The sequence below is a fragment of the Bos javanicus genome, chromosome 29 (assembly GCF_032452875.1).
Source record: "Bos javanicus breed banteng chromosome 29, ARS-OSU_banteng_1.0, whole genome shotgun sequence".
Lineage (NCBI taxonomy): Eukaryota > Metazoa > Chordata > Mammalia > Artiodactyla > Bovidae > Bos > Bos javanicus.
Window position 1 is genome coordinate 26049100 of NC_083896.1, and position 22064 is coordinate 26071163.

General features: G+C 37.7%; 1 protein-coding gene across 3 annotated transcripts in view; it reads right to left on the reverse strand.

Moving 5' to 3' along the window:
• Positions 1-22064, reverse strand: part of ZDHHC13 (zinc finger DHHC-type palmitoyltransferase 13) — a 51152-nt gene that overhangs the window by 14812 nt on the left and 14276 nt on the right. For 2 of the 3 annotated variants that reach the window (XM_061406224.1, XM_061406225.1), the window contains 9 exons: positions 21549-21694; positions 19220-19342; positions 16933-17010; positions 15618-15762; positions 14146-14210; positions 12626-12788; positions 12102-12227; positions 8685-8818; positions 5261-5363 (listed from right to left, as the gene is read on the reverse strand). In XM_061406224.1, the coding sequence (XP_061262208.1) occupies positions 5261-5363; positions 8685-8818; positions 12102-12227; positions 12626-12788; positions 14146-14210; positions 15618-15762; positions 16933-17010; positions 19220-19342; positions 21549-21694 (1083 nt within the window). The remainder of the gene's footprint in view (positions 1-5260; positions 5364-8684; positions 8819-12101; positions 12228-12625; positions 12789-14145; positions 14211-15617; positions 15763-16932; positions 17011-19219; positions 19343-21548; positions 21695-22064) is intronic. The other variant, XM_061406226.1, reaches the window with a different exon arrangement.

Below are 22064 nucleotides of genomic sequence, written 5' to 3' on the forward strand. Positions count from 1 at the left end.
CCCACCCTATGGTCTACTCCCACAGGAATTTGCTCACAGTTGGCTAATAATTATCTCTCCTCATCAGCTGAAACTCATATAAAAGACTGAGAGGAACAGTTGTGGTATATGAAGAACCTCCTAAATACTGAAAAACCTTCCAGATCCAAACAAATTAATATCTAATGGGGTAATTGTGCCTCTCTTGTGCGCATCTAAAATAGTATTTTCTGGTCACCTAATACATTTTAACAAAACTATTCAAAGAAACAAATCACTGAATTCAGAGATTCTAATTAAAAATATTTCCCTATATATTAGATTAATGCTAGCAAATATTTCTTACAAGGAAGTTTAATAACATAATTCTTGTAGTTGTATTAGGCTGAGTTAATTCAGAAACAAAGAAATTGCTCTCCTTGCAAAGTGGTTACGAATTAGATACTATTTGGAAAGGCAGATATTATGGACAAGTTAAGATAAAGTGTTTCAAAGATAGACATTATCCACTTTGAAGTGCTTTTAAAGTAGTTCAAATCCTTTGTACCAAAAGGGAAAATTTTGCTCCAGGGAAGGACAAATGAACGTGCAATAATGAACCAATAAGCCAGCAGTAAACCAGTTCTCCTTGTCCAATTAAAATCATTATATTGACACAGTAACTGTATCTGCCTTTGGAGGTGTTGCCAAGCTGCCTGGTGCTAAACTTCAGAGTGGAAACACGTAGCCATAGAACAAACTCTAAACCCTTGGCTATTCAAAGTGTGGTCCGTGGACCCACAGCAATGGCTTTACCTGGGAGCTTATTAGAAGGGTAGAGCTCCAGACCTCACCCCAGACCTGCAGAAGCAGACTCTGGAGTTCACCAAGATCCCTAGGGGAGGCACACACACATTATAGTTTGAGAAGCACTGCTCTTACCCACAAAAAACCAGCACAACCACATCTGGTTCTGGTAAGCAGGAATGGTTGGTTTAGCTTATTGGTTTATCTGTAGATGGGCCTGGCTTTATGAAAGAGCCAGGATCCAAAAAAAAAAAAAAAAAGCTGTGTGAAATTGAAATTGCATTCCCCTAAAATCCTGATCAACATACATGACACAGTCTCAAAAACCTCCAACTGAATCATAGGATAATCTCACGTACTGAGTAGAACAAATTTGGGCTCCTGTTCCGAATAATCTTTAAAACAAATCCTGCAGAAATTGATGGATTCTCTCCTTCCAAATAAACAGATCCCTTCACTATATTCCCTCACATAAAAGCCAAGCATTCCTTGTTCCCATGCGCTTGCTCTGTATGGCTCACTGCTCTCAAGTGCTCCCCACTTTCCCCATTTACTTCTAAAATCATACTTTTAGGATGTCCAAGTCCTAACTGCCTTCAAGACTTTATAGCCTTCCTTTCACTTGAGGTCTTTCCCTGTGGAAAAGGATTCTCTCCCTTCCCTAAACCCAAGAAATGTTAATTCTATGGCACTCAGCCCTGGATTATAGTTATCTGTAGACAATTTAACCTCCCCAGTTAGCCTGTGACCCTTTTGTAGCTAAAATATTTCTCAACATGGATCTGAGATCTGCCGTTCTATAACTTGGATTAACTGGTTTTCGTTCTTTAGCTCCTTTATATCTACACTGTAGATCTACACTACAGTTGCCCTACAGGCAGATGCTACAGGGGCTGCTTCCAACATTTTTATTGAGTGCTCATTCTGTACAATGCACTGGCTTCCAAATGACAGACTCTCAGGCACTTGAAATTGGAAGGCAGAGCTTACACCTCCAGGATAAGCAGCAGTATCACTGCTCGTACAACACGCTTTCCTGCATGTGTTCCTCTGTTTGCCACTGTCTCTTTTCGAAAGAACAGAATGTGAAACAGAGCAAACACATCTCAGGTGTGTCCTGACTAGCGCAGTAGACCGTGAGATGCTGATGTCTTTTGCCTGGACACTCACGTCCTAATACTACTAGACGATACACTGGTTTCCTTGAAAGCCACATCACTACACATACCCAGCTTCTAGTCAAAGCTCCTGGCTCTTTTTCATTTGATCTGAAGCTGTGTCATTCTCATCACGATGTGCACTTGTATCACGCTGACTGTCTGAAACTCAGTATTAGGACTTCACATATTTATCCCTCTTAAATTTAACTCAGCTATAGCTGGAATCCCAAACGTCATGTTCAGTGGTTCACCATCTCTTTGCTGAATCTTAATCTTACCTTCAAACTCAGCAGTAAGGCCTTCTCTCCTTCTCTCAAACCTGGCACCACATATCACTCGCTGTACACACAAAAGGCACTAAAAGAAAGTGTTCATCTCAAGAGCTAACCTAGAGTTGCTCTTAAAATTCCAACATATAATCTTCCACACCGATTTTGTTCTTAAGAGTAATTGATAATAATAAAATAATAGGTATTATTTACAGAATGGGGACTATGGTCAGCATTTTACAGATATCCTAACATAGTAATACTTGTAACCACCTGATGAACTTGGTACTGTTATCCCTAATTTATAGGATAACTGATATTCAGTGAAATTATTTGCCCAATGGTACCGTGGCTCAGCAGGCAAAGAATCAGCCTGCAGTGTGGAAGACTTGGGTTCGATCCCTGGGTTGGGAAGATCCCCTGGAGAAGGGAATGGTAACACACTCCAGTATTCTGGCCTGGAGAATTTTATGGATAGAGGAGCCTGGTGGGCTACAGTCTATGGCGTCCCAGAGTCAGACATAACTGAATGACTTTCACTTCACTTCACATAATAACTAGTAAGAATAAAAAAAAAAAGCCAGAACTCCAGTTCATTCTGTCTGATTCCAAAGACCACACTCCTTCCACAATGTTTCCAGGCCCTCTTCCCATGATGGGCAAAGCGGCTGTGGGAGTGGAGGCCCCATGCAATCCAGACACGGCAACACTAGTCCACACCTTCAGGATGGGTCTTTTCAGGGCAGCACCTCAGTGCACACCGAAGGCAGTTCAGATAGCATTTAGCATTCAGCTTGGAAAACACTGATCTGATGGCGCCACCTACTGACTGACCTGGACCCACCAGCAGCAGCCTGGGCGCTTATTAGAACAACTGGCTTCATGCTGTACATGTCAGTAAAATACCTTCCTGTCAACTCCAACATCTTTTAAGATTCTGTCCAGCTATGGAAATCAAATCAGTCCTTCTCATGTTATGACATCTTCACAAATACTGAACAGCAGTAAACTCAGCTGAGTACTAACTAAATACCTCTGTAATTGAGGTTTTCAAACTATGATGGAGTAACATTTTTGTTAATACTGACACTGCAAATTTGAAATAATTCAATGTAAAAACTACCACACTTTTTTGATGCAAAATCTGAAAGAGCATGAGTTACCCACATTTTAAAAAGTCATCAAGAAACACAATTTTTAAACTATGTTTACTCCACTGTGTATGAAAATATCAGTCAGCCCTTTCAGTACCACGTCAATTACCAAAACATTTACTAGCCTTGGGACTTCTATAAGTGATAAAAGTATTTTTGTATCACATAATATCACCCAAGCCTTTATTAAATGGTGGTCATAAGGCCAGTGCTTAAAAAGCTGCCCTCAAATCAATAATTGAGATGAAAATTAATGCACTAAGATCTTTTGAAAAGTCAAAATGACCCCCATGGTATACTATGCCATTTATTTAAAGGAATCTGAAAAGTACTAGAGATAACGCTCAGAAATAAAGAGCATCACTAAAGTAAAAACATGCTATAATGAAGGGTGATAAATGCACTCAGAACTCATATGCCTCTCTCACTTTACATTTATTCCAATGAAAAAATACACTGAGTGAACGCATCTCTCTTATAAGCAGTATTCTTTCTTTTCAAGTGTATCACTCCCAGAAAGAGAAATAACAGAGTTAAAGGAATATGCTTAAAGGTACACGTCTATTCACCACATCCCTTTTCCTGGCCTGGAAGGAAAGCAAGGCTTTTAGTAGCTTCCTAGGGCCCTTTGAGGAAGAGAAAGGAGCCTAGAAAGAGGTGGGAACTCTGAAAACTGGAGAAAACGCTTCCTTCCTAATGGGAGCTATAAATAGCTATTAACTAAGTTGGACACAACTGAAACGACTTAGCAGCAGCAGCAGCAGCAGCAGCAACCCCTATCCAAGGCAATGGCTGCTGTTAAGTCGCTTCAGTTGTGTTCGACTCTGTGCGACCCCATAGACAGCAGGCAATCAGGCTCCCCCGTCCCTGGGATTCTCCAGGCAAGAACACTGGAGTGGGTTGCCATTTCCTTCTCCAATGCATGAAAGTGGAACCCCACTCCAATACTCTTGCCTGGCAAATCCCATGGACAGAGGAGCCTGGTAGGCTGCAGTCCATGGGGTCGCTAGGAGTCAGACCCGACTGAGCGACTTCACTTTCACTTTTCACTTTCATGCACTGGAGAAGGAAATGGCAACCCACTCCAGTGTTCTTGCCTGGAGAATCCCAGGGATGGGGGAGCCTGGTGGGCTGCCATCTATGGGGTCGCACAGAGTCGGACACAACTGAAGCGACTTGGCAGCAGCAGCAGCAACCCCTATCCTCACTTTCAGGTGACTGGATTTGGCCTGGGCCCTGCTCCTCAAGTGATAAACCAATCCCTTGGATGAGTTGTTGTTTTTTTAAACTATGAGTTGCCATCCACTAGTAGGTCATGAAAGATTTAAGTGGTCTATGACTCGCATTTTTTAAAAAGGAAATAGAATAAAAAACAAAACTATTAGAGTAAAGCAAGTATTAGGATGTGCTTTTGTCTCACATATATTTTGGGTGGCAACACAAATTTATTTTTACTGTGCACTGAAAATCACTGCCTTGGATAATAACACTGCACTGACCACTGCTGAGGAGGACACATTTCCTTCAGTATTCCACCTATACAGGTAATCTTGGTATCCAGATTTATTAAACGACTATAACTGCTGACCAAGTTAAGAGAACCATCTGACCTTAAAGAGAACCTCAAGGCAATACAGTAATTTTTATGGATCTAAATAATTCATTCACTGTTTAATATACTGTTAAACTGTTTCCTTCCTATGTGTAATTAATACTAAACACCTGCTGCTTCCATAGTGTACCCTGAGAGCATGTCCAGAATTCAGGAGATTTCCAACATTAAACACCTTCAATCAGGACCATTAAATTAATATAAATTTGATTTGCATTCCCTGGATCTCATCTAGTATCTAAATTTTAGTCATTTTTAAAAGCTAAACGAGATATGCATTTAAATGTAAACTTGAAGGATATCAGGAAAGAATAAGATGAACCAAGTCATAAACATCCAAAAAATGGAACTCAGCAGAAAGACTGTTGGTAAGTATATAAGGCTCTTGTACCCGAGCAAGAACCTAAAAGAAAAAAAGTATAAACATAAGGTATTAGTGAAAGTAAGTATGAATCATATTCATCTCAGTTCTAAATTCCTTTAAATAATAATAACAGTGAAAATAAAGACGACCTCAGATAACAACAACAGCTTTCACTAAGCGCCATGTGCCACTTTCCACGTGGTAAGAGCCACGCACCATCATCGCTTCATTTTACGTGTGAGAAAACGGAAACACTGGGACTCTCAAAAAGTGAATGTTCTAGATCCTGTAACTAACTTGCATGTTATTTCACTCCCAATAACATTATATTTTCAATTAATCTTTTTCATTTCTATTGAAATACATATTTGTATTTTTGGCATGTTGTATTTTCAAATATACGTTCTATTTTCAAAATGCAAAAATTTAAATCCCTGGAGACTCATCTTCACATTTAACAAGCTAAATGTGAAGCAAGCAGTGTATTTTTGAAACACACGGAGGCACACAACCTTGAGCATTTTTATCCTACAATCAGCTTTCGAAGCAGACACATAACATAAAAAGGTACATACAGGTTATCGGTGGCTCTCGTCATCAAACCCCAACCATCTTGCTTGGATCACAAGCAACATGGCAGTCCACATAAAACTTACTCAAATGTTTATTATTATAGTTTCAAAAGAAAAAAAATCTTTTACATTAAACACTCAATACAGTAAATGTATGCATGAATATAGTTTACCTAGATCTATTTTAAAATTTATATCATAAAACAACAATGATTGAACACACATATTAAAGGGTTTTTAAAAAGCTATCAAGATCCTAAGCTCAACTATGATAAAATAACACTTGGCAACAAGTAAAGATCCCAAACCTCAGGCCCCCAGTATGCTGCCAGAATAGGCCAACTGAAGCCCACACATCCTTCACGGCATGGCTTGTCTGCAGCAAAATTTGTTTGACCTAATTAAGTGGTGCAGTGAACTATCTTATTTGTAACAGCCTGCTACCATGACCTGTCTACTCCTGACAGGTATCACACAGCAGCCTGGATCAACAAACAACCTCCTGTGGAGCCAGTAATAGTGGAAGTTTATAGCTGCTTACTCCGTGAAACTGGGACTCTGAAAAGTGGAAGAAATAAAAGTAGAACGGACAAAGCTGCCATATGCATTTGTCTCCCATTTGAACAGTGTCCGTATGCTAAGCCTATGGACTTCATAAGCACATGAAGCCCTCAACTCACAAAGTTTCCATATAAAAATTTTATAACATGAGTTTCTATTAAAACAAAATCTCAAATGTCCCTATCCTAGGTGAGTAGATATTGTGCCAGCCTTTGCTTTCTCTCTGGAAAAAAGAAAAAATATGACTGCAATTTGGCTTAAAATTTATTTGAAAACCAAGTCAATCCAATTAGTGGAAAATGAATGAATATCTCTAACTTACAAATTTTCTGCATAGCAGGCAATTTCAGGCATTTTACTATTTTTCAGAAATTTGAGCTTTTAAATTCATTTCCAGCCTACTGTCCTGTTCTTGAATGACTAAGTGGTAAAATTCCGCTAATGCTTTTTTTTTTAAATAACAAAAGCAACTCATGCTTATTCCACAAAATGCTGGTAAGCAGACAAAGGACATAGAACACTCATAATCACACCCTGAAGACAGCAACACACACTTTCTTTTAGATTCTCTCTTACAGATCATCATCGTTACATTTTCCTTTCCTTCAGTGATTGAAAACGTTTGACAGGAGAGACAAGTGTCCTGCTTGTACGGGCCTTATATTCCAGGAAATAGTAATTAAGTGCCATGGGGGAGGATACAGCAGAGCCAGTCAGACACGGCTTGGCTGAGGAGGGGATGCTGGGAGCTGAGGTCCATGAGACGTCTCCCGCTACGTAACAATGTGGTACAGAGCAGAGCCCTGCAGACAGACACACAAGCAAGAGCCAAGGCCCCACGTGGGTATGAGCTTCCTATGTTCTAGAAACAGAAAGAAGGCTGGAGGGCAGTGAAAGTAATCGATAATGCCAGAGGGGAAGGGGTGACTACATAGCACCTCACAGGCAAGGAGTCTGGATGACATTCTGAGGACAAGGAGAAGCCACGGGAGGGCTTTATGCAGGGAGAGAAGACAGAAACTGGTTTGCTTTTTTAAAAGCCCACCCTTGATTGCTGAGTGAGGAGGAACTACAGTGGGATAAGAGCTGGAGTCAGAAGACCAGTGAGGTGGCCTGGCCTAAGGAGCCGGTGGAGGAGAGGGCGTGAGCAGACCAAGTGGGACAGGGCAGGGAAGGCCTGGGAGGGCACTGGGTGTGGGGCTGAGGAGCAGCGAAGAACAGCGGGGGCAGTAATCCGAGGACGGGACCCATTCTTCATGTAGAAACTGCATGCCGCTCTGCTGGGAAAGGGAGACGAAAAGCAGCGCTGGGGTACTGACTACTGAGTACTGGGCATCAGTAATGGTTTTAACCTTTACATTTGTATTAACCACAAGGCAGGTCATAAACATCATCCTCATGTTAGAGATGAAGAAATCGAGGCACAACAAGGTAAACCAACTTGCTCAAGGTCAGACTGTCATGTGGTAAAGCGTGACTTGAACCCGGGCAATCTGACTCTTAACTAGCGACTACATATATATACATGTGTGTATGTGTATATATATAGACGTATATATACACATATATATATAATGTATACAGATGTATATATGTAAATATATACACATATATAAATGTAAATATATAAAATGTATATACATACATTGTATATACATTGTATACAATGTATATACATACCTATGTGTATTACATATAAATATGTAAATATATAAAATGTATATATGTATATATATATAAAATGTATGAATATATTATTAAAAATAGAACTATACCACAGTTACTATTTTATAATTTCCTATGATTTACTTAGGTTGTTTCTTACCTAAAAAACATTATGAGCTAAAAACTAGCCTAAAATGAATTTAGATTTAGAATAGAAAAAAAAACAATTTCCAAAAAATGGGAAAAATGCTTCAAGATGCAAAATAGTTACAAAAATCTTCCCATTATTCATTAACAATTCAAAAAGTGACCCAGGGAAAAAAAGTGAGCTAGGATATTTATTTTCTACCAATTGTCAATATAATTAAATTATTGGATTGACCGATTTGCTTTCAGTCAAATCATATACCACCAAAGCCCTGCCCTCCCACCTTGAGGATCATTCTATGTGATAAGTAACATTCATAGCTCAATAAAAATCTGTGGCTCCAACTAATAACAGTAAAAAAAGAGTACTCAAATTGGAAGGGCAATAACCAGCTTTGCAAAAACTAATACACACCTTGGAAACAAAGACGTCAGAAAAAACAATATTATTAAAAGAAATCCTTTTAAAAGCCAAGAATCTGAATCGAAGTCCAATATGTATCCAACAGCCCACATGGTAATCACAGAAAGGAGCAGCAGCAGGAAGACCTATTAAGAGATTCAGAATTTTAGAACTTAATGGATTTTACCTCCTAAGCACCTAATAATTGTTCAAAAGCAAAACTATTTCCTAAATATATAGCAAGTTAATATAACAGCACAACACAGTTTTTCTTCAAAATTGCTGATAGATAAATCTGAACTTTAACAAATTACAAATCTTGAAAGCAATCTTTTAAATCTTGCATTAATAAAATGTTGCTTAAACATGTTTAGTTTTGCTGTATTCCACTTCAAGAAATGTTGATGTTCTAGAAACATGTTAGTGATAGCTGACATTTAAAAATGATTTCTTTCAAACAGTATTATATGCCAGAAGGCATAAAGCAGGACAAAAAGACCACACAAAAATCAGTATACCCAAGACTCAACGAAGAAAGTACAAGAGTTCCAATCTGGGCACTGCATGGTGCCATGCCCTTATAAAGAAGGTCAGAAGGAACAAGTCTGCAGAAAAGATGACTTTCATTTAGGGCATGTGGAATTACAGACATCTAGGAGATAGCCAGGGTCAGTCAGAAAAGCAGATCTACCATACAGGTCAAAACTTAGTCTTTAATCAGTACACCGACTGGAAAGACAGGAATGAAAAGCATCCTGAGGACTGTGTGCAGGTGAATAGGGCAGAAGCTTGGCCAACAGAAACACTCAAGGGGAAAAAAGCTAAGTCCCAAAATGTGAGTAAGGCAGTGTGACCGGTATGACCAGAAAGGCAGGATGAGAACCAGAAGAAATGTTCCAGTCAAGCAAGGGAAGGGACTTTCAAGAAGAGTAGATTCTCAGTGTCATATGTCACATGGAGGTCAAAGTCTGAAACACATCCTCAGGATGCTAATAATATGAGTTTATTCCACAAAGTTAAAAGAAGGAAGCAACACTGTGGCTGTCTGTATTAAAGCCGGACGCCACATCTGTGCAGTGTGGTCCCTTAACTCCAGTATGCATGACCTTTATATTCTGCTCTATCTTCTACAATCTTTACTCCTCTAAACCACATTCTGAGAATGGCTAACTTCAAATGATTGTCCGATTCTTTGCGACACTGTGGACTGTAGCCCACCAGACTCTTCCATCCATGGGATTCTCCAGGCAAGAATACTGGAGTGGGTTGCCATTTCCTTCTCTAGGGGATCTTCCAGACCCAGGGATCGAACCCAGGTCTCCCACATTGCGGGCAGACGCTTTAATCTCTGAGCTACCAGGGAAGTCAATTTCAAATGACAGGAAATCTTTAATATGCTTCCAATTCTAATTTGCATGATAACACAAAATGAGCAAGTCTAGGGTTGTTTTTTTAAAAGGTAAACTTAGAATCTACATGCAATATAATCTCAGAACAGAAATAATAATTAAATGTGAATCGCACAATTTTAATCACAGATACAACACTCATGGATGAGCCACACTTTCCCCTTGTTCAACAAATATTCCAGTGTACATCATATGCTAGGCACTGTTCTAGGCACTTGGGAACACATCAATGAATTTAAAGTCTTTCTCTCACGAAGCCTAAATTCTAGCAGGGGAAGACAGACAAACATACTAAGTGAATTTTAGAGTATAGAGAAAGCTAAATGGAAGCTTTCTCTATACTCTAATATTCACTTAGTACACTTGTGTGTTCTAAGGTTTTTGGCTTTTATTCTGGGAGAAAGAGGGAAACATCACAGGATTCTGAGCAGATAAATGACAGGATTTGACTTACATTGTAAGATTCATCTGACTGCTCTATTGAGAAGAGACTAGAGGTGAGTGGAGGCAGGAAAATGTCAGAGAGCTGCAGGAATTCATTTTGCTGGACCCAATGTCACGGTAAAGTGGTGAGAAAGGTCAGATGCCGGATATACACTGAGGGCAGAACTAGCCAATATGTTTTTCTGATGGACTGGATACACAGTATGACAAAGAGGCAAAGGTAACTGGAGAGTAAGTTGCCACCTGCTGAGATGGGGAAGCTCTGGACAGAATAGTTGGGAGCAAGGGGTAGGAGAGATCAGGAGCTCAGTTTTGGATGTTATACTGACAATGCCTTTTGGATGGTGAATGGATAAATCAAGTAGGTAACTGGATAGGTCTGAACTAGAGATACATTTGGGTGTTGTCAACATATAGACAGCATTTAAAGCCATGGAAGGGAAACTACCAAGGGAATGAATAGATAGAATAGAGGCCCAAGGACAAAACCCTGGGACACTCTACTAATAAAGCAGGGGAGGGAGCAGAGGAGATGGCAAAGGAGACTAGAAGTAACTGTTATTTCTTTTTTTCTCCCTTCCCATACTTAAATGCAAAATTGGTGTAGATTTCGTGGGGATCCTCTGCATAGAAATCTCATGCCTGTTAATCTAGAATCCGAAGGTATTCCACACATTCTGAAGACAACGCTATTGTATGTGAAGATGTTAAACAGTAAAATCAATCCAATATCCATTTTAATAATACATTCTCTATTACAACTTAGATTTTGCTGGACCTAAGAGCAAGCTGACCGTTCTCATTTTTTCTATCATTCCATTCACTTTTTTGTTGTTGTTGTTCACTTTTAACTTTAGAAGACCACCACTCAGAAGAACTGACAAGTTAAAAAAAAAAAAGAATAAAGGTTGGGTTTCATCTCTCAAAATTCTGGATGCTTTTAATTTTATGAAGTGACATCATACGCCTGAAGCTTGCAACATTGTCATTTTTTAAGTTTAACTCCTCCTGATTCTAAGAAAACGTTTTGAATGCTATTATTTCCCCTTTGAAAAAAATTTTAATAGGAACAAGTTCTTTAAGAATAACTCCCTATAAAATTCCTTGCAACAAGGATTCTTCCTTTTGCGTCTCTAAGAATCTAAACTATTTGTGTTTCAATTCACTCATGAAATAAACGTGGAAGTATGCTGCTGCTGCTAAGTCGCTTCAGTCGTGTCCGACTCTGAGCGACCTCATAGACGGCAGCCCACCAGGCTCCGCCATCCCTGGGATTCTCCAGGCAAAAACACTGGAGTGGGCTGCCATTTCCTTCTCCAATGCATGAAAGTGAAAAGTGAAGTATGCTATGGTATTCAAAAGGTAACATGGAGCTGTTGAGCCATCTAGCTGAGAACCAACAATAAATTGCCAGTAGAAGTGCCAAATTTCCAACTTTGGGTTACAGGATGTATGGGAAAGATACAATTGGCAGATACAATGCAGCAGTAGGCCAACTCTTTGGTTCTCCCTGATGACTTCAAACACGAAAACAAATGGACAAAGAGCCCACAGGATAGGCCCTGTATGAAAATACCTCGCATTTCTGCAGCCATCTCCAAAGTCTGAAATTTTTGTTGGCTCGAGTTTTGGCCTCCGTTTTTAGCATGTGAATAATGAGCCGATTTTTGTTCTGCAGGGCCATGTCAAGAGGGGTTTCTCCCTAAAAAAGAAAGAAACAGTTCAATTTCATTTTCAATACAGCATAGGTACTAAGCTTTTTTTTAGTATTTATTTATTTGGCTGAGTCTTGGTTGCGGCACGTGTGATCTTTAGTTGCACATGCAGGATCTTTTATAGCTGTGGTATGTGAACTCTTAGTTGGGGTATGTGGGGCCTAGTTCCCTGACCAGGGATTGAACCCAGGCTCCCTGCATTGGGAGTGTGGAATCTTAGCCACTGAGCCACCAGGGAAGTCCCAATGCTAAACAAGTTTTACAAACTCACAAGAATCATAGATTCAATGTATTTATTCCAAGGGTAGCCAACTATTATTGTTTCTATGTATCTTGTGGTAACTGAAGACATAATAAACTAAGAGAGATAAACACCTGGTCATACCTTAATATTTCGGACATCCAGGCTAGAACCAGCTTCCAAGAGCTTATCAACAGCATTAACATTTCCTGCTGCAACCGCCCAGTGGAGTGGAGTGTTTTGATGTATTTTATCAACTATATTGAGAGAAGGATTAAACTTTAAAAGAAATCCAGTTGGTTCTGGCCTGTCTCAAAACAATAAAACACCAAGGATCATTTATTAGAATGATTTGAAGGGTAAATGTAAATAATGAACCTGTTTGATAATGTATCAATGAACCAATCAGTAAGTATTCTGAAAACTGCAGAACTTCTCTGTGCAGAGTTTTATTCTAGGTGCTAATACTGGTGAGGCCCAAGTTGCTGCCCCAAGAGAAATGTATTAATTGTCTGCTACATAATGTAATTTTAATATCAATACAATGGAATAATTGCTTTTGTTTTTCAAATTTTTATTTTCATGCTGCTGATTTAATGGTTAACGTTTTTTTTTTTTTTTTTTTAACTTTGGCCAACGTTAAATGCTATGTAGATAAACCAAAAGCTAACTTCACATTCTCCCTCCAACCACTTATTACATAAAGTGGTATAAAAATGCCCTAAATTATTTACCATAGAAAGTTATGGACTTGAAAGCAGAATTTAATGAAATATTTTTTACTTCATCTTCAAGACCTTTACTTCATTCATGACTACTCAAAAGATTCCTTTAATAAAATAATAATCTATTTTACTCATTCTATTCAAGATTTTTAAACATTATACATGACCTGAGAGTTACTAGCAAAGATGACAAAATGCTTTTTGACAAAATTCTACCCCAAATTTGAGCCCTATCACTCTAGGAACTAAAAGGAAATAGCATCAGAACTAACTCAGTTCCTAGGAGCAACATCCTGAGTAAAAGCAGACTCAGAAACTAAGTACAACACTGGAAACAAAACTGACAAAGGACCAAGCGTAGCACGGATTTGAACAGAAGAATAACAGAAGTTGGACAACGTGGTGACCAATAGTCACAAGCAGTAATGATAAAACACACAAAAACTTAAATACGTAAGTAACTGACATGAACATAACAAACGTGCTATTTTCTTAAGTGCAATTTTCATCAACTGCAATTAATATTTTCAGAGTTGTCAACAATATCAGAGAACCCTCAAACTTATTGTTTTTTGAACTGCATATTTATCATATGGATTTCAAATTATGGGAGCATTTAAACCTGTAGCCATTCTCGAGAAACGTAAACTAAGAAATGCAAATTCTGTTAATAAGTATATGCTCTGGAATCTCCAGGTGTTCTGTAAGGAAATTCTTTTCTTATTAGTAGCTTTCAAATTTTTCCCCAAAGCTATCAGAAAAGAGAAAACTTATTTCAATGCTGCTTTTCTAACTACAACTACATTAAAAGAGCATGTCACAGTCACAAGACGGAAAATCTTACTTTCTTCAGAATGTTTTGTCACCTCACATAGAATAAGATACTTAAATTGCTGGAATCAAGAGTCAGAATAAGGCAATTCAATTAAACTTACTTACCCAAGTACTTTGTTAGCTGATAACATGAGTGGTGTCTGCCCATTTACATCTATCGTATTCACACTCTGTTAAAAAAGAAGAGTTGATCAGCCTAACTGTAAACACAGGTAAGTTACTGTTTTCTCTCTTAGTAGAAGTATCCCTTTAATACATTCAACACCACCAGTGTGTCTACAAGTGTTCAAATATCACTTGAATAAAATACTGTTCTGTTTTACATCAATAGGGTAAAAATCCACTGATTGCTACAAAATATTTTTAAAGGGAAAAATCTGAATATATGATTTCAAGTGTTGTATGTTGTGAATGGAAGAAGACTAAGGGACAGAAAAATGTTGATAATCACCATCAAATATGAGACAGTAGAGACCTTAGAAGTTATCTAGTTTAGACTTTAACTGACACATTAATTCAAACTATCACCTCTTGGACAAAATCATCCAGTCTCTACTTAAACACTTTCAGTAAGAGTGAACTCTACCTTCTGAAGCAAGAATACAAAGTATATTGTATTTTTGGATTTACTATGTTTCAAAGAGTAAAACATGAAAAATTCTTTTCTATTTTTGAGAATACAGGAAATAAAAAGGAAATCATAGTCCAAGAAGATACGGTCCACTTAAAAAAAAAATGGGTCCAGAGTTGAGGTATATAATACCTCAACCAAGGGCCCCCAACCCCCAAAAAAGTCAGTGACTGAATATTCTTACAGGCCTTGGAGGAAGAAACCCAAAGTGAAGTAGAAAAGATGACTCTTCATATAGTTTCCAAAATGAGAACCAAGAGGTTATAATTATTCTACTTGAATTGCTAAGTCTAACAGAAAGTGCTTATTTAAAGAGAATACTGTCATTCCAACAGCATTTGTGCAAACATGTTTCCATGCCTGCTACACGAAACTACTGATATCTAAACTAGTTGTTATCAGAAAGCATATCCCAGGCAAGCAGAACTGACAGTGAAACTCCCACTGCCAACAACCCATAATTTAACCAGTGCCACAAATGAATGTCTCTTAAGGCAAGTCATTTTTCATGGGATTACTTCAGGGAACAATAAGAAACACACATTCAAACTGGTCTCCACTTGGACTCAAATAATGAAAGCAAATGATGGGTTAATTTAGTGATCTGACTACCATTTCCACATTCAACCAAAAGAAAAATACAGGCTTTAAAGTCATGTTTTTGAAAAACTCTGCAAATTACTGGGATTACAAGAAAAACTATTATAAGCTTACAAGTTTCAGAAACAACTATTATATGTTACTGAGCTAAATGACCTATCCTTTTTGCTCCAATGAAGCTGGAAAAGAAGTATTCAATAGCTAGACTTACTGAGGCTAGTATTTGAACATTCAGGTATCTGTAAAAATGATTTTTATACCTTAAAAATGAGGACTATTACTAACGATCCTCTGAGTCCTTTCAGATTTACAACAGCTGCAATACAAAATACATCCCAAAACATACCTGTCCTTTAGAGATGAGATATGCTATAATGGGCATGTGCTGAAATAACACTGCCAGGTGGATGCCGCAGAATCCCTCTCCATCAATGAGAGCGGGGTCTGCACCATACTGCAGTAATAATATGACCATAGGTAAATGACCTTGTCTGGAAAAAGAGAGAACAAAAATTATACTGTACTCTATAGTGCAAAAGAGAAAAATTCAGGGAGAAACTAATATTTCTAAGACATGAGGGACTGTGGTTAGATATAAAGAGTATTTCTTAACAGTGCACAGATTTTTAAAACACTGGAGCTTCTCTAAATATCTTTTACGTAGACATTCGAAACTCAGAACTATCTGGACAGTTCTTCTTAAGTGCAGGTAATAAGCTTATTAATAATAACCTCCCAATCTACCTTAAATCTTATGTGTAAGACTACTACCATGTATAAATAATTTTACATAACTAACAATAAAAATGGAAATTAAAAATCACTTGGACTTTGCCATTGTTATTTTAAAAACAAAAAACAATCATGAAACAGGTATGCTGAATGAAGGGTAACAATTCCCAGATCACAGGTGATAATACTGTTCTTAGGAACTACATATTTCTCTTTGAATACAGCTCATTTCTATGTAAAGCACTGTAGCTTAAGGGAATGAGCTAACCCCAGATTCTTCAAAATTCTCGACTCCAGAGCAAAGATTCAACTTCTTGCCTTAAATGAACAATTATCCACTTCACTTTCAGGTTCCTATCAATTTCACTGATCAGAGAGCATGGAGTTAAAATGAAAGATGAAGAAGTTGCTAAGTATCCAAATAGACACTTACTAACTTCAGCTTCAGATGCCAGTACATACCAGGGAAAAGAACTGATGGAGTTTACACTCACTAAACTACCACATTTGTCCATGTGATCAAATATTAAAAATATTTACTTTGATTTAGTTTGGGCCTCAATTAAACACAAAAACATCATCTATGGAAACTCTTTAAAACTGTATTTTTTTTTTCAATGAAGGGGTAAAAACAAAAGAAAGTCTTTCAAGTGGTCTGTAACTGCAATTCCAATATGAACTACTAGACATATATAGTTATTTAAATGCAAATTAGCTAAAATTTACTAAAATTAAAAACCCAATTCCTTAGTGGCATTAGCCACACTTTACATTTCACATGTGGCTAGTGGTGCTCCTTTACTGGACAGCACAAACACTTCCATCTTCACAGAAAATTCTATTGCAAAGTGCTGGTCTTTAATGTTCAGAAAATACATATGTCAGTTTTGATTCTGAACAGCAATTTCAGTATTTAAAGAAACCTTTACCTGATGGCCCAGTGAAGAGGAGTTGAATTTAAATCACCACCCAACTGATCTACCACAGCGCCTTTTGAAATATAAAACCTGTTAAGAGCAGACATAAGTGAAAATAAGGTTTAAAATTTAAAATTCATACTAAGAAAGAAAATATCCATTTTTCTTAGTAATAAAAGTATTCGAAAACAGAAATTATAATAATGCCCCTCTCTAAAACACTCAGATCTGCAGAAGTCGGAAAGATTCACATAAAAGCATCAAACAGATCCCTGGTGAAATATTCTCATCATGTAAGTGATTACTCCTGCTGTCATGAGTATTCCTTTACAACTATACACTGAACACATAATAACTACTCTCTGCTTATTCTAACCACAAAACTCTTGAAATGGTTTATATTTAAAAGGTTTCTATTACAGATGTTCTACTTAACTTGCAAGAAGAAAGGTGAAACCATGTCACAACTAACAGCTTAAAGTTAGAGTTACTATGTAGAAATAATGATGCTAAAAGTAGGTAGCAAAAAAATAACTCAAAATTCTTCCAGAAAAGTTAGACATTTTGAGCATTTCACTCTCTATTTTGGAGGTATTGATGGGATACATTGTATAAAGTGAAACTATAAGGTAAAGAGACTTATTTTCTTCTGTGGCTTACAGGAATTAGTCTCATTATTTCAAAGTTGTGCTTCATATACATTATCTAAACAATACACCAGTTTATTTCCACAGAAAAGGAGTATGGCTGTGAGTATATCTCCTTATTCTAACCTTCAGTATATTTTTACTTTCCTAAACCACAGGATTTTAAATGTGTATAATACAAAACATATACACATTCATGTATACATACACATTTTACATGCTAAGATATTAAAAAAAAACCCACAGTAGTGCTTTATGTAGGGGAATAATTTTATACAATCTAATACATGCCTAATCTAAAATGTATTCCATATTTAATTTTGCTGTTAAATTATTCCCCTACCCATCCATTCCTCCTAGCATTATTACAATGTAACAATTTCAGTGATTCTTTTAAACTTGGTGAAACTATCTGTTCTATTGTGAAAAACATGTTGTTATGCTGTCACTCAATCATGTCCTACTCTGTGTGACCCCATGGACTGCAGCACACCAGGTTTCCTTGTCCTTCACCAGCTCCTGGAGCTTATTCAAACTCATGTCCATTGAGTCAGTGATACCATCCAACCATCTCATCCTCTGTCATCCCGTTCTCCTCCTGCCTTCAATCTTAACCAGCATCAGGGTCTTTTCCACTGAGTCAGTTCTTCACATCAGGTGGCCAAAGTATTGGAGTTTCAGCTTCAGCACCAGTCCTTCCAATGAATATTCAGGGTTGATTTCCTTAAAAATGGACTGGTTGGATCTCCTTGCACTCCAAGGGACTCTCAAGAGTCTTCTCCAGCACCACAGTTCAAAAGCATCAGTTCTTGGGCGCTCAGCCTTCTTTATGATCCAACTCTCACATTCATACATGACTACTACAAAAAACACAGCTTGGACTATACAGACCTTTGTCGGCCAAGTAATGTCTCTACTTTTTAATACACTGTCTAGGTTTGTCATAGCTTTTCTTCCAAGGAGCAAGTGTCTTTTAAAACTTTCAAGGTTGCAGTCACCATCCGCAGTGATTTTGGAGCCTATGAAAAAAGAGTCTGTCACTGTTTCCATCGTTTCCCCATCTATTTGCCAGGAAGTGATGGAAACAGATGCTACGATCTTAGTTTTTTGAATGTTGAGTTTTAAGTCAGCTTTTTCACTCTCCTCTTTCACCTTCATCAAGAGGCTCTTCAGTTCCTCTTCGCTTTCTGCCATAAGGGTGGTATCATCTGCATATCTGAGGTTATTGATATTTCTACCAGCAATGCTGACTCCAGCTTGTGCTTTATCCAGCCCAGCTTTTTGCATGATGTACTCTGCATGTAAGTTAAATAAGCAGAGTGACAATATACAGCTTTGATGTACTTCTTTCCCAGTTTTGAATCAGCCTGTTGTTCCATGTCCAAAAATGTTCACATTCATTGCCTGAACTGTGACTTCATTTTTAATTTTTCTTTTTAGGCCAGTGAGTCCTGGTCCAGATGATCTCTGAGGTCCTTTTCAATACTATAATAACCATTGTGCATGGTACAAAGTTCAAGCATTCATTTATAATAAAGGATTAGAGATGGCTCAACATACATACTTGCACTTGAAAAGAGAAAAGACAAATGAAGGAAAGGTTTAGAATTATAAAACACATACTTAATTAACACACATATATCCCATCTTACTTTACAAGATCCAGCCTGTTATTAATGGCAGCCCAATGAAGAAGAGACACATTTTCTTTGTCTGGTTGCCTGACATCATATCCTGCTTCTACCAACTCTTTACATCGTTCAAAAATTCCGTATCTGCAATAAGATGGAAAATAAAAGGCATAAATGATACTATTAAAATAATTTCAGCTGTCAAGATTTCTTTCTTTTACCATGTCTTTATCCAGTGTGTATTTTGGTCAATGCAGAAATATAATAATTAGCAAAGGTATTCACAAAGTGGATGGAATGTAAAGCCAAACAACAGAAGTAAACTTGGCTACTAGCTGATGAGATAGATGAATCTATTTGGACTTACCTGATTTTCTGAAATAAATTTTTAACATTCACAGTTTCCCTCTTTCAATAAGTTTCACTGGATCTTCCACTACGCATCAGGAATGCATGGTGCTGATTCGGGACAATAATCGTATCCCCAAATCAAACAAAGCCCAACCAATGATCTCACAATAAGGGAGCGAGACTAAAAGCAAACTGGAACAGGGTAAATTCAACAATAAAACATGGACACGGTGTAGGTACAGAAAAGGAAGGAATGATTAGCCCTTCCTGAAGTAGATGGAACACGATATACAAGCTACGAAGGGAAGACATTTCAGGCAGAGGGAATAGCATGTATGAAAACCAGAGATATGAAACTACACGGATACCTGGAGAAATAATAAGCAATTTAGCACCGCAAAAGCATAAAGCATAAGAAAGGCAATGGCAGGAGATGAGGCTAGGAGAGGCAGGCAAAGCCTGCATGATCCTTCTCTGCCACGCTTTGAAATTTAGTCTTTACGGCTCAAGGGGAAGCCAGCGCAGGTTTTAAAGAAGAAAGCACTCAGGCTTTGGGCTGTAAGAAAGATCACATTGGTGCAGTATGGAAGCTAATTTTAGGTGAAGACTGAGAGACCAGTTTAGAGGCTCTTGTATTAGAGACAGGTGATCAGCAAAGGGAGCCTCAGGTAAAAGGAATGGAAAAGGAGGGAAAGATTGAAGGGATATTTAAGACAGTTATTTAACTATCAGAATGATAAGTAGGAGAGAATTTATCTCTTTTTAATGCTAAAATAATTTTCAAAATCATTCATTAGCTCTATTTCTTTTCAATAGAAACTATTAAGTCCTACTAAACCATGCTGGGAGGGATTGGGGGCAGGAGAAGGGGATGACAGAGGATGAGATGGCTGGATGGCATCACCAACTCAATGGACGTGAGTCTGAGTGAACTCTGGGAGTTGGTGATGGACAGGGAGGCCTGGCATGCAGCGATTCATGGGGTCGCAAAGAGTCGGACACAACTTAGCGACTGAACTGAACTCAAAGTAGTGGTTCCCAGGGCCTCCAGAGTTAATGTAAATTAGTAATTATAATATTCAAATAATTGTCAATCACTCTTTAACAAATATAAGCAATATGTTAGTCTACATTAAAGCCAAACAGGTTAACTAATCACCAAACATCTTCACTTTTGACAGAAATGATATATATCAAGTTTGTGCAGTAACATCAGTTTCTTTCATGCAGATTAGAAGCTCTGACAGGCAGGCTAATATTTGATTACTAATAAAGTGGCCTACTAATTAACATAATCTGACAAGTAAAATATTTCAAAACATATTCAATGGCAAGAGATGTGGTAGATGTTAACAATCAGTGAGATCCATGAGGGTGATAATGTTGGAAATGATTTTATGCAAATACCCACAGGTGGAAATCTTAAGGAGAAACTCGAAACATATTTCATTTTCAGTGAAAGCAAAACAACCGACTATAGTTTCAAGTGGTCAGAAAACCTGTTTCTATTTTGCTGACTTTCTTCTAGTGCACCCAAGATAACAGCTACACAGAAAGTAATCAATAAATGTTTAAAATACTCATTAATGTGTGAGTTATATTCTTCTATCTCATCTTCATATTTAGGTTGTAGTACATTTTAAAAGCCTAAGATTGTGTGTTTCAAATTCAGAGTCTAGCATGAGTGTCATTTAAAACCATCTGCTCACTCAATGAACATTTACTGAGCACCTAATACAAGACAAACTGTGCAAAAGCACTGGGCTTACAAAGATGAAAAAGACATGCTTTTGCTCAGAAGTTCACAATCTAATGGAAGAGACCATTAATAAAAAACTAAGCTGCACTGTATCAGCTGTTCTGATGCTGGTCTGACAAGCATACATACTATCACTGGAGTATGAAGGGAGAAGGTGTGCACAGGAGTGCCACGGACTGCACATAGGTTATTACAACTCAACAGAAATGAAGGATAAAACAAAGCATTAGGAAGACTTACTGAGTAGCTTTTACAATGTCACAGTTACTAGAATCCTCTATAAGAGGAAGAGCCTCTCTCGCCTTGGCAAGTTCTTTGTTTTCATGTGCACAGACTCCATGTCGACCAAATCCTGGAGGGTAGGGGCCATGGCTGTGATTCCTGCACTGAAGAGTAAGAGTAATTTGACAATGCACGGTAAAAGAATCAATGTCACATTCAACTACATCATAAAGCATTTGGTACTATCAACAATATCCATCAATTAAATGATTTTTTTTCATTCTTAGAGGTACATCCTACAGAAAATTTTCATTTTAATTCTATTCACTAGGATTAGATGCTTACTATTAGAAAAGTCCAAACTATGTATTAGGTTGGTGCAAAAGTAATTGAGGTTTTGCACTGTTGAACTCTGCCATTCAACACTGGAATACATTCTTAAATAAATGTGGTTATCTTATATATCACTTTAATGCATACTTCTCACTATGTATTTTTGCTAATGACTTATTACCTACTGTTTATATTTATCTT